The 25,987-nt window shown below is 35.7% G+C and overlaps 1 protein-coding gene across 1 annotated transcript; it reads right to left on the bottom strand.

Annotated features, from left to right (window-relative positions):
* Positions 1-1,367: 1,367 nt before the first annotated feature.
* On the bottom strand, positions 1,368-25,431 carry LOC117908837 (NADH dehydrogenase [ubiquinone] flavoprotein 1, mitochondrial). Its single transcript, XM_034822618.1, has 4 exons — positions 25,322-25,431; positions 21,959-22,014; positions 4,217-5,690; positions 1,368-1,714 (listed from the first exon to the last, which is right to left on the bottom strand). Exons 2-3 carry the CDS (start codon positions 21,959-21,961, stop codon positions 4,230-4,232), a joined length of 1,464 nt encoding a protein of 487 aa, XP_034678509.1. The 5' UTR covers positions 21,962-22,014; positions 25,322-25,431; the 3' UTR covers positions 1,368-1,714; positions 4,217-4,229.
* Between the last annotated feature and the right edge of the window lie 556 nt (positions 25,432-25,987).

Here is a 25,987-nt window from a genome sequence, read left to right as displayed (position 1 = left end):
TCTCAAAAAAATTAAAAAACAGAAGGCAATGTGCGAGATTGTTTTTGAAACGTTCTATAAAAACATTTTTGATAGCAATGTCTATTTGAAAGCTTATAAAATTCTCCACCTATTTTTTATGTTTTAAAATATTTCTTAAAAATAAACTTTATTAATGCTACTTTATTTTCAATCATTCTCCTACAATTATTTTTTAAAATAGATCTAATTAAACATATTATTAAAAAAATATTAATAAATAAATAGAAAAAAAACACCTTACTTTTAAATATTTAGGTGATGTTTGTTTTTTAATTGAATAGAAAAATCAAAATATTTGACTTTTTTTATTCAGCTAAAAGTACCTTATTATATTAACTAATATAATTAAAATGATCTTGTTATTAATAAGTTTAATTTAATTATATTGATTGATGTCAATGAGTTACTTTTAGTTTAATGAAAAAAGTTAAGTATTTTAGCCATTTCTATTTAGCAAAAAAATAAAAATAATAAGTAAGAAGTACTAAATATAGATGTAGAAAAGGAAGTAAAAAAAAGTCAAAAAAGTAAAAAAGTCAAAGGTGTCTGCCATATGCAACAAGGAGGCAAAGTTATGGGTAAAACATAAGGCTAAATGAATCTGCAAGAATTGGGAGGTAGGAGTTCAAGAATCCAACACTGAAAATGAATGGTCACTTCGAGCATTAAGGTTACACAAAGGCCGGATTAGATACATACACTAGCTCGAAAACATCTATAAACCAAACTTAGTCAAAACAAACAAACTCTTGGTCCAACCTCGATGGAAGTTGAATCCAACTAAGTACCCTCAATCTCAGTAGTTGATGCTCAGAGTCCATTGGGTAGTGTTTTTAAAAAGCACTTCTAGCATAAAAAAAATGTTTTTGAAAAAAAAAAAAAATCATTGGCAAAATCTAGAAAGCGCTTTAAAATTTTGAAAAATCACTTACAATGATTCTTGGAGAAACACTTGATTAGTGATTCTCCCAAAAAACACTTCTACAAAGAACACTTCCATAAATTAAAAGCACTCCGAATAGAAACATTGCCAAACATACTCTTAACTTCATGCCACCAACCATATTGCTTGCAATGTTGAATACTCATGTGGATGTCAATATAAAAAATGACATACTTTGAAACCAACCCACTATCCAATCTCTATCAGGATATGCCAAATATTGTAGGAAAAAAAAAACAGGAATCTTGTTGTTCATTTTGAGTTGGCTGATAACCATTAGATAACTTACTCGTATCTGAAATATTTCCCCACCGCGCCACCCCCAACACCCAACCCACCACGCCCTCCACCCTAACACACCCCCCAACCCCAAATTCTGCTATTGTAATGCTATACCTCAGAATAACCTCAAAGCTGCAACATACAACTATGTTTTATTGATAAACCAGAAACATGATCAGCATTTCACATAAAGAAAAACAAATTACTAGAGCAAAGTTCCTCAAAATGAGTCGAAAGGCAAGTTTCAATGGTGGTATAATCACAAACAGAAGAAATAACTCAAATTATCCCCGATTTGCAACATTATGGAGTAGTGCTAATCACTCCAAGAGTGAGTCACAGAGGTTATACAGGGGAGGAAATAAACGAAATACCAATTCGACAGCCAGATGCCTGGAGTTGCCTTCCGCTCCTAACATTTGTTGTTCTTCATTTTATTCCACATTACCCACCAGTTCCGGTGTTTCCCTGCATAGATAAGATGAATGGAAAACAATTCCAACATTAAATGCAAAAAATTAATTGTGGAGATGAGCTCAAAAAATTTTGTGATAGTGGCAACACTTAGATTTTATTTTATTTTTAATTAGTAAGAGAAAAGATTGTATAGATAACAACAAAGAAAATATACACCAATCTACATAGAGCGTCTACAATGGGTATCAAAAGGCTTTACCAGAAAAAGTAAGAATATAAAAATACACACAATATACAAAATAAATTAAAGATATTGAACCTTTTTCTGTGTAAATGCTAACCCATAACACTGCACTCGAACCAACTACTCATTTTTTAATGCTCTATGATTTCTTTCAGAAAAAAATGATTTATTTCCTTGCAAATTGTCCAAAATGATTTCTTTCCTTCCAAATTGTCCAAAACATGCATAAAAGAGCAACTCTCCAAACCTCCTTACATTTTCTGTCCACAAAAGAAACATTCCAACTTAAAAGAGAAGATTCCCAAACAGCACTGAATAAAGAGAAAAGCAGCTGTTATAGTACTCTTACTTTGGCACTATGAAGCAGGATGTGATTAATTGATTCCTCTTCACATATTCACCATCCCCCACCCTCTCTTTTCAAACTGATCTAAAGTCAACACCTTTCCCCAACCAATTTCCAAGCAAAAAAAAAGAAAAAAAAGAAAAAAACTCACTTAACAGGATCCATGAATTCCAAATGATACCCATTGGGATAGGAATTGAACACCCTAACTCCAAGACAAATTATAAAGATTTGATTAAAAGGAACACCATTCTTTGAGCCTATCCAAAACACCCTATCCTTCTCTTCCCTTTTAATGGTCCTTCCTTGCAATCTTGAGAAAACTACATTGTCTAGCTCCTAATCATTCAAGTGCCTAGAGAAACAAGGATTAATGCCCCCCCTCACCTAGATTGTCCCAAACATCAGCCACCCAAGCCTCTTTTGACGATACTAAGGTGTACAAAGAGCAAAAGACGCACATAAGGGTTCATCCCCACACCACCTATTCTTCCAAAACTTCAACCTCCTCCCATCATCCACTTCAAAGGATGCTCTATTGCTGAAAAGGTATCATCCCTTTTTGATAGCTTTCCAAAACCCAACCCTATACCCTTCTCTCACCTTGCAAGAACTTGAACCCCCTTCTTCTCTATACTTCCCCAATATAAATTGTTTCCAAAATGCTTCTTCTTCAAAAGCATATCTCCAACTCCACTTTCCAATGAGTGCCTATTGAGCAAAGAAAAGCATCAAATGCCCAAGCTCCCTCACTCTTTGAGTCTTCTCAATGCAAACGATCAATCATTTCACTAAATGCATCTTTTTTTTCCAAAGCCTCGTCTCCCCATAAGAAGTCCTTTCTCAAGCCTCAATCTAACCCTTTTAGGAATGTTGAACGAAGATATAAAATAGATGGACATACTAGATAAGGTGTTTTGCATCAGAGTAAGCCTCCCCTCTTTCGAAATATATTGTTTTTTCCACATAGACAGTCTTTAGTGGAACCTCTCTTCCATGTTGTTCCAAACTGACTCTTCTCTAAAGGAAGCCCCCATGGGAAGCCCCAAGTAGATTGAAGCTCCATGACCTTGCATCCCAGCTCAAGGCAATTTCTCCACCTAGATTAGGACACTTAACTTTTTATTAATCTCTATAGTATCAATATGGGGGGCCCACTGGGCATATTCCATAAAATTTCAAAATCATTGAGGTTCTATTTTCAGACACCTAATGTAAGAATCAGCATCTTTGTGACATAGCTACTACGATATCTTAAACAACAGTCATGACATAAGTTTCATTTCACAATTGTCATGGAAGTGGTTGGACACATGCAGAGGCAATGCCTCAATAGTCATTATTGCGTTATCCTATTACTCCCACATGATTACACGAAAAAAAAAAACTGCATTGATCTTTGTTTTCATCCTTACTAGGAAAACACCACCACATGAGACAAACAATTCCCAAATTTCATTCTTTTTTCCCTAATAAATAGATAAATCCAGTTTGGTATCCCACAAGAAAGTCAACAACAGCATTCGACTAACACCGTGTTAGAAAGAAAAAAAATTCCATGAGATTAAATGCCTGAAGTCGCAGCCTAAGTGTTCCCTCCAAAGAAGACATTTCTTTTTGGAACATGACAACTAGGTTTAGCAAACCAACAGAGCCTCAACCGTCCACCTGAGAATGTTTGCAAACTTCTTGCAACATCTACTTTATTTTCTCTAACAGTCTAGATGAGAACAAAAGAACAATAGATGGACTATTCCACTTGGACCCACTTTTGGCGTACACCAATAGATCAGGCCAGCCAAACAGTGAGACCCACCCTTGCATTTGCAACACATTATAAAACAGAACCCCGCAGATCTCAACTTCATTACAAGTAATAAAATCAAACCACACAAATTAAGAATAATTAAACTTATGTGGAAAAACCTAGTAAATAAGATGCTGGAAAAATACAAGAACGAACCTGCATAAAATACTTAAGCAGCGGCCACTTCCAGCAACTCCCTCTCCGCACGCTCCCTGATCCTTCTCTCAAGTTCTGGTCTAAAATGCCTGATAAGACCCTGAACAGGCCAAGCAGCTGCATCACCCAATGCACAGATTGTGTGCCCTTCAATCTGCTTTGTCACTTCCTGAAGCATGTCAATCTCCTCCAAGTTTGCATTCCCAACTTTCAATCTTTCCATCATCATCAATAGCCAGCCTGTTCCCTCCCTGCATGGTGTACACTGTCCACAGCTCTCATGCTTGTAAAAGTAAGACAGCCTTGCAATTGCATCCACGACATCAGTAGACTTATCCATCACGATCACAGCTGCAGTCCCCAACCCCGACTGGACAGCCTTGAGTGCATCATAATCCATCAGGACATCATCACATATGTGCTTGGGAAGGAGAGGAACGGATGAACCCCCAGGTATTACTGCAAGTAAATTGTCCCATCCACCTCTAACACCTCCACAGTGCCTCTCTATCAGTTCCTTTAATGGTATACTCATCTCCTCTTCAACAGTGCAAGGTTTGTTCACATGACCTGAAACACAATACAATTTTGTCCCAGCATTGTTCTTCCTTCCAAAACCAGCAAACCACTCTGGTCCACGCCTTAAGATGGTGGGTGAAACAGCCACAGTTTCCACATTTGTAACAGTGGTGGGACAACCATATAATCCTGCATTAGCTGGGAAGGGAGGCTTCAATCTCGGCTTCCCTTGTTTCCCTTCAAGACTCTCCAAAAGTGCTGTTTCCTCACCACAAATATAAGCACCAGCACCATAATGGATATGGACATCAAAATCATAACCAGATCCACATGCATTCTTGCCCAGTAATCCAGCTTCATAAGCTTCTTTCCTGGCCCTTTCAAGGTTTTTACGTTCATTCACATATTCACCCCTTATGTAGATGTAAGCAGTAGTAGCCCTCATTCCAACCCCAGCAATCAAGCAGCCCTCTAATAGTTTGTGTGGATCATGCCGCATTATTTCTCTGTCTTTACATGTTCCAGGTTCACTTTCATCAGCATTGACAACAAGATAGGAAGGACGGCCATCAGATACTTTTGGCATGAAGGACCATTTGAGGCCAGATGGAAAACCGGCACCACCACGTCCACGGAGGCCAGATTTCTTCATTTCATTTACAATCCAATCAGAACCCTTGAGTACTATGTCTTTGGTCCTGTACCAGTCGCCCCTTTTCATGGCACCTTTAAGAAATGGGTCATGCAACCCATAAAGATTGGTGAAGATGCGGTCCTCATCTTTCAGGCCACCAAAATGGGTTTTCTCTGGAGGTGGAGGAGGTGGTGGAGGCTGTGAAGCACTTGCAGTTGTTGCAGCCTGAGTGCTAAAAGCTCTACAGCCTGGGCCCCACTTTTTGCTTTGACGTGAAACCAATGCCATTCTTTGCAGAGTAAGAATGCCCCTGATGGGTGCCTATCAAAACATACACAATATTATCAATATCAAACAAGTCAAGTAATTGTATCACAACTTAAGTTAATTACTTGAAAGTTCAGAATATAACTGTCCAGTGGTAGTGGCTACAAACAATTCTTCATTCCCAACACACATATAATAGCAAAACAAAGATCCTAACATAAAACAACAGCTTAAGCATACAGTGACCTTTTACCCCCAGAAAAGAAGGAAACAGAGAAGGGAATACAAAAAAATCTAACTGAAAGAATAATTTATGTTCACAGAAGACAACAGGGACGAATCTAGTGACATAATCAACACTTGACTGGCTCGAGGGAAGAAGACACAGGCAAAACTACAAGACCTTTAAGATGTGAGCTACTACTTCAATGCTAAGGTGGAAGGATCTCATCATAAGTTGATCAATCTCCTCTATCAGGGACAACAGGATACCACAAGGGCCACTAGGAATGTGATCAAACCTAACTGCCAAGAAACAGGAGATTTCCATTTTGAGATCCAACATTGTACTTTAACATAGAACATGAACTAGAAAAATGCTGAAATGTATATGCAAATAGAACTTCCAGAAATTGAGATAAATCTTTGTTTAGGCGAGTACATACTTTCTTCATTGAAGAACCAGGGAATTTAGTATGGGATTCCCTTAACAATGCCTCTCATAGTAGGAAAATATCTGAAACCTAAATGTTGCACTTGTTATGCTAATCTAAGGAGTTACCCTATCCACATCAAGTGTAAAAAGTTAAAGAAGATTAACCTCAACTTTTTACTTGGTATTCATTAATCAAAATCCCTTACATAATTTACAATAAGCTCTCAGTAACAGTACTTACCTAATAAATATAATTATGGAAAGCAAGAACTACCAAACCAATATGCAGCAATACCAGTGTAGCAGTTAAATATCAAATGTTACTAAGTATGAAAATGTATGATTCCATGCTACACCCTAGTTCCCCATTTTGCTGAGACAATGACAGGAGAGGAAAATAAAGTTTCAAGATTTGTTTTTCCTTTCTGATAGTATTTCAGGAGCGGGTGAAGGAAGTTATTTTGCTTTCCCCAGTCCTCAAAGGTGAAAATTTCATTTCTTGTTTCTTTCATTTCATACATTTTCTTTGAGGCTAAACAGGGCAAAGAAAATTTCACTGAACAAAATCCATATCAAACACAAAATTGCAGAGTTGTTTATATGCTTAATTGGGAAGACTTGAAAGCAAGAAAAACCTTGAAAAATGGAAGCATGGAGGCAGCTTGTGAACAGCATGAGATTTTGCAGATAAGCTGTGATACATTCGCAAATGTATTGAGAAATCAACATTTACAGAGAAGAAAGAGCAATGCTTTCCACAGTGCAGGAAAGAGCCCGATGCTGCAGATTTACATAAATGACATTGGTGATTGGGCTCCTGTGATATATGCATCAAGATTGGTCCGGTATCACCTATCTAAAGGTTGAGATTAATTGGGGGGTGGGTATGCAATCATTGTGAGCAATATATATGATGATTTAATTAAATTTAAGCAGCATCTCCATATCATGTTCGACTGGTCATATTTCTTAAAGATGAAATTGTCTCTTTGAGCCAAGGAACAAGGCACAGCCCAAGGCACGCACTTGAGTGGAGACCACTATGATACATACAACAAGATTTGTGTAGCATCACAGTAGGAAGAAAGGAGGGGTGTAGGTAACTAGGTAGGTTACCTGTCAGTCATAGGATGGCTAACTGTCACATAAGGAGGAATTGTCTAACCAAGATCAAAATTAACGGAACCTAGTTAGTTGAAGAGCATGAGGTCCAAGGGGGTGTAGCCAAAGCTTTCCAGAACTTGTTGACAGAACCTGGTGAGTGGCGTCCTAGCTTGAATGGGCTGGTGTTTGAAAGAATTGAAGGGGAGGGTGCTGCTAGGCTGGAGAAGGCTTTCTCTGTCGAGGAGGTAGTCTCTGCTCTCTCTGATTTGAGCGGGGACAAAGTTCCAGGGCTGGTTATTACTTAGCATTCAGGCAGTCTAGTTGGAAGTTTGTGAAGGAGGAAATGATGGGTTTTTGTCGAGAATTTTATGAGCAAGGTAGGTTTGTAAGAAACCTGAATACTACTTTCCTAGTTTTGGTCCCAAAAAAGGGAGGGGCTGAAGACTTGAGAGACTTTAGACCTATTAGTTTGGTGGGAGGGTTGCTAGCAAAAGTGTTAGATAAGAGGTTAAAGAAGGTGGCGGGTAAGGTGATATATTTGTCCCAAAATGCTTTTGTTGAGGGGAAGCAAATCTTGGATGCTACATTGATTGCTAACAAGGCTATAGATTCTTTACTGAATAGCAATGAGAGTGGGGTATTGTGCAAGCTTGAAATAAAGATGGCATATGATCACTTAAATTGGGATTTTTTTGCTCCAGGTAATGCAAAAAAAAGGGGCTTGATGAAAAATGGATAGGTTGACTCACTTGAGCTAGTCGTTAATGTGGTTTGAAGCCATCTTTGATTTGAGAATTAATCTGGACAAAAAGTGAGATTCTACCTATGGGGAGGGTGGAGAATTTGGAGGAGTTAGCCCTTGAGCTTGGGTACTTAGGGCTTCCCTTGGGTGCTTCGCACAATTCAATTGTGGTTTGGGATGGAGTGGAGGAGAGGTTTCGGAAGAGATTAGTCATATGGAAGAGGCAAGTTACTTCTAAAAGAGGGAGACCCACTCTCATTTAGAGCATTTTGTCCAGCATGCCCATTTACATGTCTCTTTTGTGTATGCTTAAAGTGGTTAGATTAAGACCTGAGCAAATTCAAAGGGACTTCCTTTGGGGTGAGGGGGATTTCGAGTTGAAGATTCATCTTATCAAGTGGGCGGTTGTTTGCTTAAGATAAAAGTAAAGGTGGTTTGGGTGTTAGATATCTTTCTACACTTAATAAGACCTTCTTGTGTAAATGGAGTTGGTGCTTCATCGAAGAAAGAGAGGCTCTTTGGAAGCAAGTTATTAGTAGGAAGTTTGGAGTAGAAGAAGGGAGGTGGTATACTTGTGAAGTGAGAGAGGGGTTTGAGTGGGGTTGTGGAAGAAAATTAGAAAGGAAGGTTCATTGTTGAGCAACAACATTGTGTTTTGTGTGGGTAATGGTGGAAGAGTTAGATTTTAGAAGGATAAATGGTGTGGTGATGAGGCTTTGTGTGACTCTTTTCCTTCTTTGTATGCTTTGGTAGTATCAAAAGAGAAGTGGGTGGCGGAGGTGTGGGACCCTTCGATTGAAGGGGGTTGTTGGAGTCTTCATTTTTCTAGGCCTTTCAACAATTGGGAGGTGGACTTGGTGGAACAGCTCCTCTTGACAATTCAAGGTAAGAGGGTAAGTACAGATTTGGAGGAGAGAGTGTTATGGAAAAATACTCAAGATAGGAATTTTTCTATTAAGTCCCTATACAATGCAGTAGAGCCTAGTAATGCAGTCCTACTTTCGAGGAGTATCATATGAAGCCCTTATGTACCTCCCAAAGTGGGTTTTTTTGCATGGGAAGCCTTGTGGGGGGAAGCCTTAACGTTGGATCAGTTAAAGAGGAGGGGATGGACCCTAGCTAACAGATGTTTCCTTTGTCTTGCTGATGAAGACTCTACTAATCACATTTTAATCTATTGCACGAAGACTAGGGTTTTGTGGGAGTTATTATTTGCTCTTTTTGGGGTAACATGGGTTCTTCCATTCTTGGTTAGAGAGACTTTCCTTGGTTGGCATAAGTCCTTTGTAGGCAAAAAGCGTAAAAAGGCTTGGATGTTGGCTTCTTTATGCCGTTTTTGGGCAGTGTGGAAGAAAAGAAATAGGATAGCTTTTGACAATGAAGAGCTTTCACTTCATAGGATGAAGAATTCTTTTGTGCATAGTTTTTGGTCTTGGACTAAGTTGTAAATAGATGATGGACCTTTACTTTTAATCGATTTTTTTATTAGTTGGGTTCTAGGTGAGGGCAAGTGAGGTTTTTTGTATCCCCTCTTATTTTTTGTTGTTTTTGTCTTTTAGCGCCAACTGTATACTTCCTATATGCTTTAGGTTGGCCTTTGGACACCCTTTTGTCTTCATTTATAAAATTTACTTATGCTTTTACCTATCAAAAAAAAAAAATTGGTAGGTAATGATTGTGAGCAATACATATGATGCTTTTACTAAATTTAAGCAACACCTCCATATGATGTTCAATTGGTTAAAGTTCTTAAAGATGAAATTGTCTCTTTGCGCTGAGGAACAAGGCACAGCCCAAGGCGCGTGCTTGAGTGAAGACCAAACAAGTATAATCAATATTCACTTAACCAATAATAGCAAACTGGCACCAATACATTATAAAACCATAATAGAGGTTTGGTATTGATATTAGGACCCTCATAATCACTTTCTCAAAATAACATTTACAATTAATTCGTTTGGTAAAGAAACTAAAAAGTGATTCTCAAAGAAGCTAACCCACATTGACAACAATTTTCAAAAGCAATTTTCCAAGAATTGGGATCTTTTATTTTAAATTACATATTATGTATTCAAATAATTTCCTTTTGCAATTTCTTTACATTTTTTTTCCTCTCTATCCCTCATCATCTTCCACTCCACAAGTTTGTCTTTTGGGATGTATATTTTATAATAATCATTGTAAAATGTAAAAAAATAAAATAAATAAATAATAAATAATAAATAAAATAAGGGATGGGGGTACTAGTGAGGTAAGAAATGGTTACGGAGTTGGGTTATGGAAAGTAATACGGAGAGGGTGAGTCATTTCAAGGTGGAAAATAGAAGCAGAGTGAAGTTCTTGAAGGATACTTGGTGTGGCAACTCAGCATTGAACATCTCTTTCTTGTCATTGTTCGCACTTGCCAACTCAAAGGATGCACGAGTTGCAATTATTTAGAGGGAGATAAGGGCGGGTACATAATGGAGCCTATGCTTCTCAAGATTATTTAATGATTGCGAGGTAGAAAGTGTTGAAACCTTTCTAACAAAGCTGCAAAAGTATTCAGTGAAAAAGGTTTCGAAGGATTCAAAGGGTGGAAGTTTTATGGACAAAGCCTTCTACTCTTGCTTCAAAACAGAAAGAGGGGCAACTGTTTTGGTAAAAATAGTATGGAATGCATGAGTGTCTACAAAAGTAGGATTCTTTCTTGAGAAGCAATCTAGAGGAGAATTTTGACTCTAGATCTATTAAAAAGAAGGGATGACCTTTGGCGAATGCATGTAATTTGTGTAAAGCAAAGAAGGAATCAGTTGATCATGTCCTCCTTCATTGTACTGAAATAAAAATATTATGGCACTTATTATTTTCATTATTCAAAGGGAAATGGATGATGTCGACTACTAATAGAAAAAAGTTATTGAGTTGACATTGTACTATTAGGGGAAAGAATCACATGAAGGTGTGGAGGGCAACTCCTTTATGCCTATTTTCGACTATCTAGAAGGAGAGGAATCATAAAGGCCTTTGTCTACAAAGAACAATTTGTTCAATCTCTTAAAAACTCCTTCCTATGCTTTCTCTGGCTTTGAGCAAGAAGGTCTTCAGAGAGTGCATGTCACGACCCAAATTCCGAGCGACCCAGAATTTGGCCCATGACCCTAGGTCAAAGGTTTGACCCTAAGGATTCCTCCTAATCCAAGCTGGCAGTCAACCAAAACACTCTGAATTAATTTTTTTTCTAAACATAAATCACACTAGAGCTTCCTCCAACTAACATTTCAATTTATCAATATACCAATCATTACTCAAGAGCAATAAGAAAATCCAACAACAATGAGATCTCTAACTCAAGTCTACAACGAAAATCCATAGTATGAGTAAATTAAAGTCTCAATACAAATATATAATTTCAAAATTTGCTAATACAAGTTCCAAAATAAACTAACATAACAACTACACTACAATCCACTAGGCTGCTCCAAAATCTCATGGGGCTTCTTCGAGCCCTCCCTGTCCCATCTGTGGATGCTCAGGAGTCACATCTACATCTAAAAAAATATAAGAAGGAATTGATGAGCATTCCACATTACTCAGTAGGGTGCCTTACACCCAAGGGGGTTAATTTTGGATTACTAAGGTTCAAGTATACACAAAATAAACATTCTACCATAATTTAATCAACCCAAACATTTCAGGTTCTATAATTATAACAATTAATAAAATGCATGTGGATATGTAACACATGGTCATACAATGCACTATCATTCTCAAGGTTTCACCGAAGGATGAGCGTCCGTACCCTACACTCCCCATTCGAAGTCTTCTCGAGGTAAATTTTTGGGTCTTTCACCCTAGGTATATCACTCCCTTCTTAATTCATCTCTCATAGACCTTTACTTTTCATCAATATTTTATTTTTCTTTCTTTTCCATTTCATGCAACCTTACAATAAATTTTTATTTTCCTTCACACAATCATGATGCATATGAAATGTAATGAAATTACATATCATCCACAAATATCAGAGAAAATTCTCACTAATCCAAACATCAATAAAATTACAATTCATACCAAAATTTCATTTATTCTCAACAATCTCATGAAATTTCAATAACCAAATACAATTATTTTCCACAATTAAATTACCAAAAATATCACAATAAATTCTAAAAAAATCTCAATATCAATCCAACATAATTTCTACCATAATTTTATTTATTCTCAACAATCCCAATAATTTTTAATAGCCAAATACAATTATTTTCCACAATTAAATTATCTCATTAACACAAAAATTCCAAAGAAATTTCCTAAATCACCCAATAAAATATCTCGTATCACAAATATTGCTTATTTAACTCCTAACAACAAAATCTATAATTTTGTTCAAGAAAAGGGCATTTAATTAAAGTTTTAAGGTTAAAAACCCCTACCACAAATCTAACAATCCAACCGTTGAAAACGAAATCCGACATCGTATGAATGTTCCTCATGTCGAGTAGATTATTCCCCTGAAATTTCATGCAAAATGGACGATGTTTGACCATTGAAACGGCCAACCGAAGAGCAGTATCTTTTTTTTTTCCCACTATAGTCACTGAGAACACTCCTCTGTAAGTTTTCCTCCCTTTTCCACTTTCTCTTACCTTTCTTCCTTTTTTTTTTCTTTTAAACCCTACCACTTAAAGTGGCCGGTTGGCTCAAAGACTCCAAATCCTCCTTTGTTTATTCATTTATTTTTTTATTCTTTATTATTCTTTTTTTCGATTCAATTTCATTTATTATTTTATTATTATTATCAACATACAAAATAAATTAACACACACCAACACAATTATTTTAATAATTTATAATTTATTAATAAGTAATTTAATTAAATTTTTAATTAACTAGTTTAATTATTTTATTCTATTTTTTTTTTTTGTTTTTCATTTCCGAAAATTTTCGATTTCTACAGTCCTAAGAAATTTCCTATTAAAGACTGACGTGACATAAAACTCAACTCGCTTGATTAACCAATAAAATCTTTCGAATTCCGCCAACCCAAAATTGATACATGTTCTCCAATTACTTTTTTGACTTTTCAACCATCGCCAAAAAGGAAGAATTTTCAAACTTGAAATTCCAACGTGACTTAAAATACCCGATCATTACATCATGTCAATTTTGGGCTAGCGGAATTCAAAAGATTTTATTGGTCAATCAAACGAGTTGAATTTTATGTCACGTCAGTCTTTAATAGGAAATTTCTTAGGACCATAGAAATCGAAAAATTATCGGAAACGAAAAACAAAAAAAAAATAAAATAATTAAACTAGTTAATTAAATTACTTATTAATAAATTATAGATTATTAAAATAATTGTGTTGGTGTGTGTTAATTTATTTTGTATGTTGATAATAATAATAATAAAAGAATAAATGAAATTGAATTGAAAAAAATAAATAAATAAATAAAACAAAAGAATAAAAAATAAATGAATAAACAAATGAGGATTTGGAGTCTTTGGGCCAACCGGCCACTTTAAGTGGTTGGGTTTAAAAGAAAAAAAAAAGGAAGAAAGGTAAGAGAAAGTGGAATAGGGAGGAAAACTTACAGAGGAGTGTTCTCGGCGACTGCAGTGGAAAAAAAAAAGATACTGCTCTTCGACTGGTCATTTCGACAGCCAAACATCGTCCATTTCGTGTGAAATTTCAGGGGAATACTCTACTCAACATGAGAAACATTCGTACGGTGTTGGATTTCGTTTTCAACGATTGGATCGTTAAATCTGTGGTAGGGGGCTTTAACCCTAAAACTTTAATTAAATGTTATTTTCTTGAACAAAATTATAGATTTTGTTGTTAGGAATTAAATAAGCAATATTTGTGATACGAGAAATTTTATTTGGTGATTTAGGAAATTTTTCTAGAATTTTTGTGTTAATGAGATAATTTAATTGTGGAAAATAATTGTATTTGGCTATTAAAAATTATTGGGATTATTGAGAATAAATAAAATTATAGTAAAAATTATATTGGATTGATATTGGGATTTTTCAGAATTTATTGGGATATTTTTGTAATTTAATTGTGGAAAATAATTATATTTTTTGTTATTGAAATTATTGAGATCGTTGAGAATAAATGAAATTTTGGTATAAATTGTAATTTTATTGTGGATTAGTGAGAATTTTCTCTAATATTTGTGGATGATATGTAATTTCATTACATTTCATATGCATGATGGTTGTGTGAAGGAAAATAAAAATTTATTGTAAGGTTGCATGAAATGGAAAAGAAAGAAAAATAAAATAATGATGAAAAGTAAAGGCTTGTGAAAGGCGAATTAAGAAGGGAGCGAGATCCTTAGGGTGAAAGACCCAAAAATTTACCTCAAGAAGACTCTGAATGGGGAGTGTATTTGGGTACGGATGCGTATCTTTTAGTGAAAGCCCAAGAACAACACTGCATTCCATGACTGTGTTACATATCCACATGCATTTTATTAATTGTTAAAAATTGTTGCATTGTTATAATTTTAGAAACTGAAATGTTTGGGTTGATTAAATTATGGTAGAATGTTTATTTTGTGTATACTTGAACCTTAGTAATCCCAAATTAACCCCCTTGGGTGTAAGGCACCCTAGTGAGCAATGTGAAATGCTCACTCATTCCTTCTTATATTTTTTTAGATACAAATGTGACTCCTGAGCCTCCACAGATGGGACAGGGAGGGCTCCAAGAAGCCCCAGGAGATTTTGGAGCGGCCTAGTGGATTGTAGTGTAGTTGTTATGTTGGTTTATTTTGAAACTTGTATTACCAAACTTTGAAACTATATATTTGTATTAAGACTTTATTTTAATTAATTTGCTCATATTGTGGATTTTCATTGTAGAATTGAGTTAGAGATCTCATTGTTATTGAATTTTCTTGTTGCTCTTGAGTAGTGATTGGTATATTGATAAATTGAAATGTTAGTTAGAGGGAGCTCTAGTGTGATTTATATTTAGAAAAAAAAAAAAATTCAAAGCGTTTTGGTTGACTGCTAGCTTGAATTAAGAGGAACCTTTAAAGTCATGGGCCAAATTCTGGGTCGCACGGAATTTGGGTCGCAACAGCGTGGTATCAGAGACAAGGTTGCAATAATACCTTGGGATCAATGTTTGTGTGTGTTTGTGTGTATTGTTATATTTATGATTTGTTGTATATAATTAGTTTATGAATTGATTATTAATTTATTTATTTAATTGCTTATTCTTGATGTTTGAAAAATCTTGTTATGGTGCTTGTTGATGATAGTAACCAAGTGTATGGTGTTAATTATGTTTTATGATTGTATGAAAGTGAAAGCTTTTAATAGTTATTGAAGTTGCTAAATTATTATATGTGAGTTTATTTTGCTCACCTTGGAAGTGTGGTTGGATTAGGGGTTGTTGGGATTGAAATGGCAAGAAGGTTAAGAAAAAGAAGGACTGAAAGAGATGAAGAGCTGGAGTTAGTAAGGGAGGAGTTCTAGGAAGTTAAAAGGGAACTACAGGAGACTGCTCAATTAATGAGAGGCCAGGGTTCCAGGAGGTCAGGGGGTACCCAAGGCCAGGAGAATTCTGACCACTCCTAGAGGAGGAGTTGCTTGCTAGGCCAGTAATGAGCTAGATGGAGGCAATGAAGAGATTTATGGTGATGTAACCTCTATCTTTTAATGAAGAGCCCAATGTTGAAGCAGCAGAGCATTGGTTAAGAAGAATGAAGAGAATTCTAGTGGGATTAGCATACCTAAGAAAATGAGGGTAAGTCTGACGACGTACATGCTAATAAACAAAGCAGATTTTTGGTGGGAATCAATGAAGAGGGTGTATAACACTAATGTGACGACTTGGGAGGAATTTGAAAGGCTCTTTTTGGATAAATATTTTGGAGAGGTGGCTAAGCATGCCAAAATGATGGAATTTGAGCACCTCATCTAAGGAACTATGTCAATACTGGAGTATAAATCCTGTTTTTCGGAGTTGTCTAGATTTGTCATGGAGATGATTAGTGAGGAAGGAGAGAAGGCCAAGAGATTCCAACAGGGGTTGAGGCCTGCTATCAGAAATAGATTGGTCCTATTGGCTATAAGAGACTATTTTGAGTTGGTTAAGAGAGCTTTATTGGTAAAGCAAGACATAGAGGACACCAATCAAATCCGGGAACAAAGAAGAGAGAAAAGGGAAACAAAAAGTGGGGCAAAGTTCCAAGAGGAGGTCCCAGCATTAACAACAGAGGCAACGAGGCCAATAGTATGAGGGACATTCTTCGTTCTATGCTGAAGGTGAGCAGGGTGCTCAGGCGGCGGCAACTGCTAGAGTATGTTATAGTTGTGGGGCAGAAGATCATTTATGGAGGGCTTGCCCATTAAGGGGTGCACAGCATGCTCAATTTCAGCCTCAAAGAGGCCCCTAGCAGCAGCCAACATTGCCTTTATAGCTCCCTTGGTTTCACCTACCATACTACCAGATGTCACAATTACTCCCAACAGTGCAGGGAACCCAGACAACCACTATGAGTAGTCAGACTCAATCTTCTCAGGGATCGAGTGCTAGAGGCAAGGGGAGACAAGAGGCAGGTGGCAGGTGGCAGGTAGAGTTTTTGCCTTGACCCCAACAGAGCCAGAGGATGACGCCCTTTTGGTGGAAGGTCTGATTTTGGTCTATAGTATTTGGGTCTGTGTTTTGTTTGTTACTAGTGCAACTCATTCTTTTATTTCTGCATTTTGTGCTAATGCATTGGGGTTGAAAATGGAAAGGGTAGAAAATCTATTACTTATCGAATCCCCTATGGGTATGAATTCTAGAGTTGACAGAATATGCAAAGGGTGCATTATTACCTTGGCGAGTAGAGCACTTAAGGTGGATTTGAGGATTTTCGATATGAGTGGATATGATGTTATCTTGGGAATGGATTGGTTGACAGTGTATAGAGCAATTATTGATTGTCATCGCCGCAAGATAATATTTTGTTTGTCAGATGGATTTAAGGTTTGCTTTGTTGGGGGGAAGTGTGTTAGTTTGCCTTTTTCATAGTCCGATCCGTGCTATCAGTATGTGTTGAGGAAGGAATCAATAAATTTCCTAGCTTGCCTTTGTAGTGAGGAAAAAACTCACAAGGACATTACAAAAATTCCAATGATGAGGAAGTTTAAGGATGTATTTCCAGATGAGCTACCAGGTTTATTACCACATAGAGAGTTTGATTTCTCTATTGAAGTATATCTAGGAACAGATCTTATTTCAGCAACCCCCTATAGGATGGCCTCTCTTGAGTTGAAGGAGTTGAAAACTTAGTTAGAGGAATTGTTGAGTGAGGGTTTTATTCGTCCAAGTACATCGCCATGAGGAGCCCCAATGTTATTTGTGAAAAAGAAAGATGGCATGTTCAGGTTGTGTATTGACTATAGGAAGTTGAATAAAGTTATTGTGAAGAATAAGTATCCTCTTCTAAGGATAGATGACTTGTTTGATCAGTTGAAGGGTGCGAAGTATTTTCGTAAGATTGACTTGAGAACTGGGTATCATCAATTGAGGGTTAGAGAAGAAGATGTCCACAAGACCGCTTTTAGAACGGGATATGGGCATTATGAATTTTTAGTCATGCCTTTTAGGTTAACTAATGCCCCTGCTGCTTTCATGGATTTAATGAACAGAATATTTTGTGCTTACTTAGATCAGTTTGTGATTGTCTTCGTGAATGACATCTTTGATTTACTTAAGGAGCTTGGAGGAGCATAAGCAGCATTTGGTAACCACCCTTAAAACTTTAAGAAGAAACCAATTGTATGGAAAGTTGAACAAAAGTAAGTTTTGGCTTACTGAAGTGAATTTCTTAGACCATATGGTTTTTGAGGTAGGAATAGCAGTAGACCATTCCAAGGTGGAAGCTGTGTAGCAGTGGCAAAGGCCTATTAATGTATTTGAGGTTAGGAGTTTCTCGGGTTTAGTTGGATACTATAGGAGGTTTGTGGAAGACTTCTCTAAAATTGCAGCACCAATGACTCAATTGACTAGAAAAAGAGTGAAATTTGAATGGAATGAGTGTTTTTTTTTTTTTTTTATAGGTAAAGATAATTCATTAAAAAGAGACGCCAAAAAAGCAACTCAAGGTATACAGAACCATGCAAGGTATACAAACCTAAACACCCACCACCAAAAAGGCTAAAGAAAAATAAAGAGGCTCAAAAAGTCACCTAGCCCAAAAACAACCTTAAGAGGATCCCAACCAATCAATAAAATTAACTATAGTTATAGGGCGTTCAACTATAAACAATTTAGCCTCAGACTAAAGAGAGAAAAGAAATGAATATTTCAATCTTTGGATTAACAGCTCATCATCCTTAAATGCCAATCTATTTCTCGTCTTCCACACCGTCTAAAATAAATGAAGAGGAGCGGCTCTCCACACCTCCTTGAGCTTTTTGCCCACAAAGGAACCATGCCAACTAAGAAGAGTCTCTAACTGAGGAGGGCAACACCCAAGACACCCTAACCAAGGTAAAGAGTAACTTCCATAAGGAGTGTGAGAATGCTTTCCAGGAGTTGAAGCGGAAATTGACCACTGCTCCAGTGTTAACTACTCCTATTAGTGGAGAGCTATTTACGATTTATTGTGATGCTTCTACAGTGGGGCTAGGGTGCGTACTAATGCAGCAAGGCAAGGTGATAGCTTATGCCTCAAGGCAATTAAAGTCACATGAGTGGAACTATCCAACACATGATTTGGAGCTTGCAACAGTAGTGTTTGCCCTTAAAACTTAGAGACACTATTTGTATGGAGAGAAGTTTGAGGTGTACTCTGATCATAAGAGTTTGAAATACATCTTCACTCAAAAGGATTTGAGCTCTAGGCAGAGGAGATGGATGGAGACATTGGAAGATTATGATTTTGCTCTTCATTACCATTTTGTAAAGGCAAATGTTGTAGTAGATGCCTTGAGTAGGAAGAGCTATGGCCAGTTGTCTAGCTTGTGGTTGAGATAGTTTGAGATGCATGCAGTTATTGAGGATTTTGAGCTACTATGTCTTGGTTGGGAAGGACAAGGTTCATGCTTGTACAGTATATCGGCTAGACCAATGATTATCCAAAGATAGTGGAGGCCCAAGTTCATGATGAGTTTTTAGAAGAAGTTAAAGCCCAGTTGGCAGAAGGTGAAGTAGATAAAAATTGGTCTATGTATGTAGATGGAAGTGTGAGATTTAAAGAAAGATTGTGTGTGCCAAGGGATGTGGTGTTGAGGAATGAACTTCTAGCAGATGCCCATCAGGCAAAGTATACCATCCACCCTGAGAGTACCAAAGTGTATCAAGACTCAAAGAGATAATTCTAGTGGAGTGGGATAAAGAGAGACATTGCTCAGTATGTAGCCAACTATCAAATTTGTCAACAAGTGAAAACTGAACACCAAAAGCCTGCAAGGTTGTGCCAACCTTTACCTATACCTAAGTGGAAATGGGATCATATCACTAAGAACTTTGTGATAGGGTTGCCAAGAACTGGAAGCAAGAAAAATGGAGTTTGGGTGATTGTGGATCGTCTTACTAAGTTAGCTCATTTTCTAGCCATGAAGACTACTGACTCCATAAACTCTCTCGCTAAGTTGTATACACAGGAGATTATGAGGTTGCATGGGATACCTTTGTCTATAGTGTTTGACAGGGACCCTAAGTTTACTTCTCAATTTTGACAGAGTTTACAAAGGGCTATGGGCACCCAATTGAATTTTAGCACCATTTTTCACCCTCAGACAGACGGTCAGTCAGATAGAGTAATCCAAATTTTAGAAGATATGTTAAGGGCTTATGTTTTGGACTTTGGAGGGAATTGGGCAAACTACTTACCTTTGGCAAAGTTTGCTTGTAAGAACAATTACCAATCTAGTATTGGCATGACACCTTATGAAGCACTCTATGGGAGATCTTGTATATCGCCCTTGTGTTGGACAGAGTTGGATGAGAGTTGTTTGTTGGGACCTGAGATTATCTAAGAGACTACAGAAAAGATACAACTCATCAAGGAAAAGCTTAAGACTGCTCAAGATAGACAGAAAAGCTATGCAAACCAAAGGAGAAGGGCTTTGGAGTTTGAAGAAGGGGATTGGGTTTTTATTAAGGTGCCCCCTCAAAGAGGCATATTTGGATTTGGGAAAAAGGAGAAGTTAACCCCTAGATTTGTGGTACCTTTTCAAACCGATAAGAGAGTGGGTCCAGTGGCATACAAGTTAATATTGCCTCAACAGTTGTCCCACATACATGATGTCTTCCATGTATCAATGCTAAAGAAGTGTACTCCATATGTAACTTGGGTAGTTGATTTGCAAGATGTTCAGATTAATGAAGATTCGTCTTATTTGGAGGAACATTTGCAAATTCTAGAAGTTGGAGAGCATAGGTTTAGAAACAAGATGATTCCCGCAGTAACACCATGGGATGGAAGAAGCCACTTGAGAACCTGAGGAAGAAATGAGGCGACACTATCCTCAACTCTTCTTTAATTTTTGAGTTAAGCTTGTTTAGATTTCAGGACGAAATTTCTTTTAGGAGAGTAGGATGTAATGACAAGGTATTTTAAGCCACACTGAAATTTCAAGTTTGAAAATTCTTTCTTTTTGGCGGTAGTTGAAAAGTCAAAAAGTAATTGAAGAACACGTGTCAATTTTGGGTTGATGGAATTCAAAAGATTTTATTGGTCAATCAAGCGAGTTGAATTTTATACCACGTCAGTCTTTAATAGAAAATTTCTTAGGACCGTAATTGGAGAAACCATTAGTGCTGAACTTCCAAATTATCTTTTATTTCTCTCATTCCATTATCTATACAAGTCCAAAAAAACACACAAAGAAACAACCTACCAACCCTTCTTTCATTTTTCCCCATAAAAGACCTACCTAGAAAAGCTTCAACAACCAATAAAGGCAACACCCACCCAATGCCACACAAACAGAAAACCAACCACCATAAAACCCTTGCTTAGCACAATTTACCTCTGCAAGGATAGCACCTATTCACCAATATCCATCATTTCCTTTGTAACTATCTAAAGTCAAAATCCTCCCCTAAGTTGCTCCCAAGGAAAAAACCCATTTTCATTAGATCACAAGAATTCCAAATTTCAGCTCTTCAATTCCAAAGAAACCACACTATCCTCCCCACCCGTATTAATTGTTCTATCTTGCCACATTAATAGAAATGCCTCAACACTTTCCACCTCCAATTATGGAGTTGTCTAACGAAGTAAGGATTCCAGTAACCTCCTTCACCTAACTAATCCCATATCCGCTGCCCAAACATTCTCTTAACAAGTTATAGCATACAACAAGGGGAAGGAAACACTCAAAGGGGACTCAGCATACCCACCCATCCTTCTAGAACTTTACCCTCTTTCCCTTTCCCATAACAAAACAGGGTTGACATACATATATGACCAAAACTTTTAGGATTCAATTTAAATCCCCCTTAATTTCATCAAACCAAACTAATTTACTTTGGGAGGAAAAAAAATGACTAGCTGTTATAACCACATATACTTTTGGAGGAAAATTATATAACAGTACCAGGGATAGTAGTTCAATAGATAATCCCATGAGCTTTCTTTTAATTATCATCCAAGATAAATAACATTTATTTAGAGACAAGATTATCTAAAGTTCGCATTCAATCATGTAACATACTGAAAATAACATGATACCCAAAAAGTTTAAATTAATTGGAGCTGATCTTCCTGAAATTGGTAGCACCCTCCTACTTTATCGTGTTTTCCCCCTTAAAATGACTGAGACAATTTAGACAACTCCGAACTGAACCTATATAAAAACATATGCAAATTACTTACCATTTGGGATGTGATCTTTAAACTTAACAAGTATCTGTAGGCAGACGTCACTCCACCTGCACATCATTTTGATAAAACACCAGGGTTAAATTGACAACCTTTTTTTGGGCTAAACCAATTTAAAACAAAAGGATAATGTAAACGTGTTTCTTCCAATAAAATCTGACCCCATCTCATATGCACATGCACACAAATATTTGGACATAAATATACCTATAAACATGTTCGATTATGTACATGAACACATCTATTCCAGAATGGAATACAGCTTTCTTTGTTAATAAATTTTACATCCAATGGCAACAAGAATAAGAAATTTCAAACTGTTTCAAGCAGTACTAAACTCTCAGCAGAAAGCTATTTATAAATATTGTTGCATGCATCTGCACATGTGATTTGCAACTGTATCAATATGGGTTTCCTTTTTGTATTTTTTTTCTTTTTTCTTTTTTCAGTGTTGAGGAAGAGGGAGCGGAGTGGGGAAGAGATAAAAAATCCATATTTATTATCCACATGTTAGCTCAGAAGACTAATAGCTTTATGGCTAAAAGATCACCAATGATTAAGACAGCATCAATCTAAAACTACCACAAAAACAACCAGCAAAATCTTCATGAAAAGACATGCTTCTTATTCCTTACCTTTGCAAACTAACAGCATGTAATACACAAAAAATTTGCAGTAAACATGCTTACTGAAAAAAAAAAATAGTAAATTTTTATTTTTTTTATTGAGAAACAACAAAAATATAGTAGATATTTCAGTACTGAAAGGAAAGATATCTAACACTTCAAGCTAATGCATGTCTTTATACATGAAGATTAAAAGCAACCAGGTAAGAAACATAAATAAGACACTCATCAACAACACAAATAATAAGATTTGTAAGAAATATAAATAAGACACTCATCACCAACACAAATAATAAGATTTTTGTACTGAAAGAAAAAAACAAATCAAATTAATGAATATTTTTATGCAGATAAATTGAAGACAGCCAATCAAAACCATAAATAATGCACTCATCAAAAACAGAAATAATAGAACTTTTGCTAGACTGAAAGAGATATGACTGTAGCATACACAAGTTATGCTAAACCCACATTACAATATTTTCTTTTTCCTAAAAGACAAATCCAAATCCATAGAGCAATATCAAATTAATAAGTATTTCTTTTTAAAGTGCTGCACTATAACAACAAAAAACAAATCCATAACCATAACAGATAAGCATTTTACCAAAAATATCATAGTAGAATTAACTTTAAACACAAAAACATAATAGCATGGGCAAAATATTTCACTTAAATCCCATGACTAGACTAGTACAAAACACCAATCCATATTAGCGTCCCATAAATTTTCAATTTCCGTAGTTGAAACATAACACTTCAAAAAATCAATTACTAATTGACTAAGGATTTCCATTTTTTTAGCATAAAGAAAATTCAACAATTTTGGTTAAACCAAGTGACCAAAACTACAAACTACTTTTTGATTGGTAATAAAAGGGCTTGCATTAGAAACACCTAAAAGCGGTGAAACAAGTACACACAAAGTATACAAAAAACACCCAAAAAAAGCTAAAACTACATATTACATATACCAAAAGTTTTAGTAATTTGGAAGGTACAAACATTCAGCAATTTCAGAAAAATATTGCCACAAAAAAAAGCTAAAAATAAGCAATCAGTACACATGGCTGGAGAATTTAGTAAAACTAAATTTTGAGTTTTATGGGGAAAAAAAACCTCTGGTAAAAAATTTCCATCAAGAAATGAATTGTTCACTTTAACAGCAAAACAATGCCAAGACAGTTTTTCATCTCACTAAAGCCGAAATCACAAAATGATACGCATAGCCAGAAATCTAATAAAAACTAAGTTTTGATTTTTATGAAAAAAAAATCACTTGAATAAAAAAATTTAGAGCAAAAATGGACTTTCATTCAATTGGAAAAAAGAAAAAAAGCTAGAGCAAGAAATGCATGTTCTTGGCTCTAGTGCAAAAACAAACAAGATTGTGTTATCATTTTTGTTTTATACAAGTATTTAATTCAAAAGGATTTCCCCAATAAGAAATGAGATTTAACCATTAGAAGCTCCAGTAATCTATACATTCATATTCATGTAATTTCACCTGATACTTTGTGACATTTTCAAAGTGCCAATTACTCCTCTTTTCCAAGTAAACCAAAAATATTCCAAACATAAGAAAGGCATAAATCACCACAAGATGAACTAGATCTGAATGCAAAAGAGCATGAATTGCAAAAAAAGACAGTGAAGAAAACGCCAAAGAGGATAATCCTGATCACAGCTTTCCTCCTATTTCTTAATCTCTCCTGTGTCTCTTGCCAAAAATTGACATATATGATGGCATAATTTCAATTTTCTTTTTATCAATTTCAAATTCTAAGAACTGTTTAAAAAAATAAGGTATCATTTAAATTTCTAAAGAACTGTATTTTTTAACAACCTATCATTGAATTTTAAAAATTAATATATTTTCCAAAAAACCAAATTAATCTCCTAAGTGTACCAATCTCACACCCTATTATTGAAATTAATACATAAAACTCAAATACAAAACCAGCAACACAAAAAAAAAAAAATTCAACATTAGTCATTAGCAAAAAAAATCTAAAATAAAAAATAAATAAACTAAAAAAATGAAATAAAGTCAATACAAAATCTGAATCGCAGAATTGGGAGGAATGGCAGAAAAGTAGCAAGCCCATATCCAAATCAGAAAATAGCAAAAGAAGAAAAGAAAATGAAAAAATGACATCAGATTTCGAACAGGATATATAACCGCAAATCCTAATACAAAAACGAATAATATTGGAATTACTCTTCTCATTTTTCTCAGCATCTAAATTAAATCTAATTTTATACAAGAAAACATTCCCAAACAACAAAGACGATCAATCTAACAAAATTTTCAACAGTTCCACCGCTGTGTTCAAAGAGAAACCCTAGATTTCAAAACTTCCGGTTATGCCATTCCCAAGTTATAAAGCATTCAGGGTGAAATCCAAACCCTCTGTTTGGTCACAAATGAAGAAAAACAAAAAAAAAAACCATATTTTGATTCCTGTGCTATCCCTCTCCCTTCGCTGCCAAAATTCCAAAACAAACAAAAAAAGGTAAAAAAAATTTTTAAATTAAATCAGATCAGCTAAGCCAAAGCGTCATCGAGTTGTAGATAAAGTGTCATTTACTGTATTCTCAAGCCCTAGATGGTGAAAAATTACGATTCCAATTTTTCCTTCATTTGCTCATTATTTTCTCAGTATCCAAACGATTGCATCTAACCAAGAAGTCGATTAGTAGAATTAGAAATAAGAGATTAGAACAGAACCTTGAACTCGGAGATCAAACGAATCGCTGCGTTTGGAGAAGAAATGATTTAATGCTTTCGTGAAGAGTGGACCGGAGCTTCTCGCTGCAACCACAAACTCTGAACTGTACGCGTGGGTTCATCATCAGCCAGGTGATAATGGGCTGAGCCTGGACCGGCCCAATTTTTTTTACTATTGGGCTCTGAGCGGGCTGATTTCTAATGTTGCAGCTCGGAAAGCCAACGAGAGTTTTAACTCTTTCGCTTCCAATATTTTCTATCCGTGTTATTGGTAGTGTTTTTAAAAAATACTTTTATAAAAAATATTTTTCAATAAAAACTAATTATTGAACAAAATTTAAAAAATATTTTTAAAAAGTTGAAAAATTACTTATAACATTTATAGAAGAAACATTTTACTAATCTATTTATTCTATAATTTGTTGGGAAAAGACAAATAATGATTATAGAATCTGATCGTCCCTTAAAATCACTCATTGATGGGACGTGAATAATAATAAACAATTTTTCTATTTTCTATTGGGGACCATAACACTATTTATACCCCTTATTATTTTATTTTATTTATTGGTCCATCATTAATAAATAAAATAAAATTAGTCTTTATATATTACAAAGCTCATACAATCCATATATATATATATATATATAGATGTTTTAAAGGCT

The sequence above is a fragment of the Vitis riparia genome, chromosome 19, assembly GCF_004353265.1.
Source record: "Vitis riparia cultivar Riparia Gloire de Montpellier isolate 1030 chromosome 19, EGFV_Vit.rip_1.0, whole genome shotgun sequence".
Classification (NCBI taxonomy): Eukaryota; Viridiplantae; Streptophyta; class Magnoliopsida; order Vitales; family Vitaceae; genus Vitis; species Vitis riparia.
The sequence above is the reverse complement of the archived record's forward strand: the minus strand, read 5'-3'. Positions and strand labels throughout refer to the sequence as shown.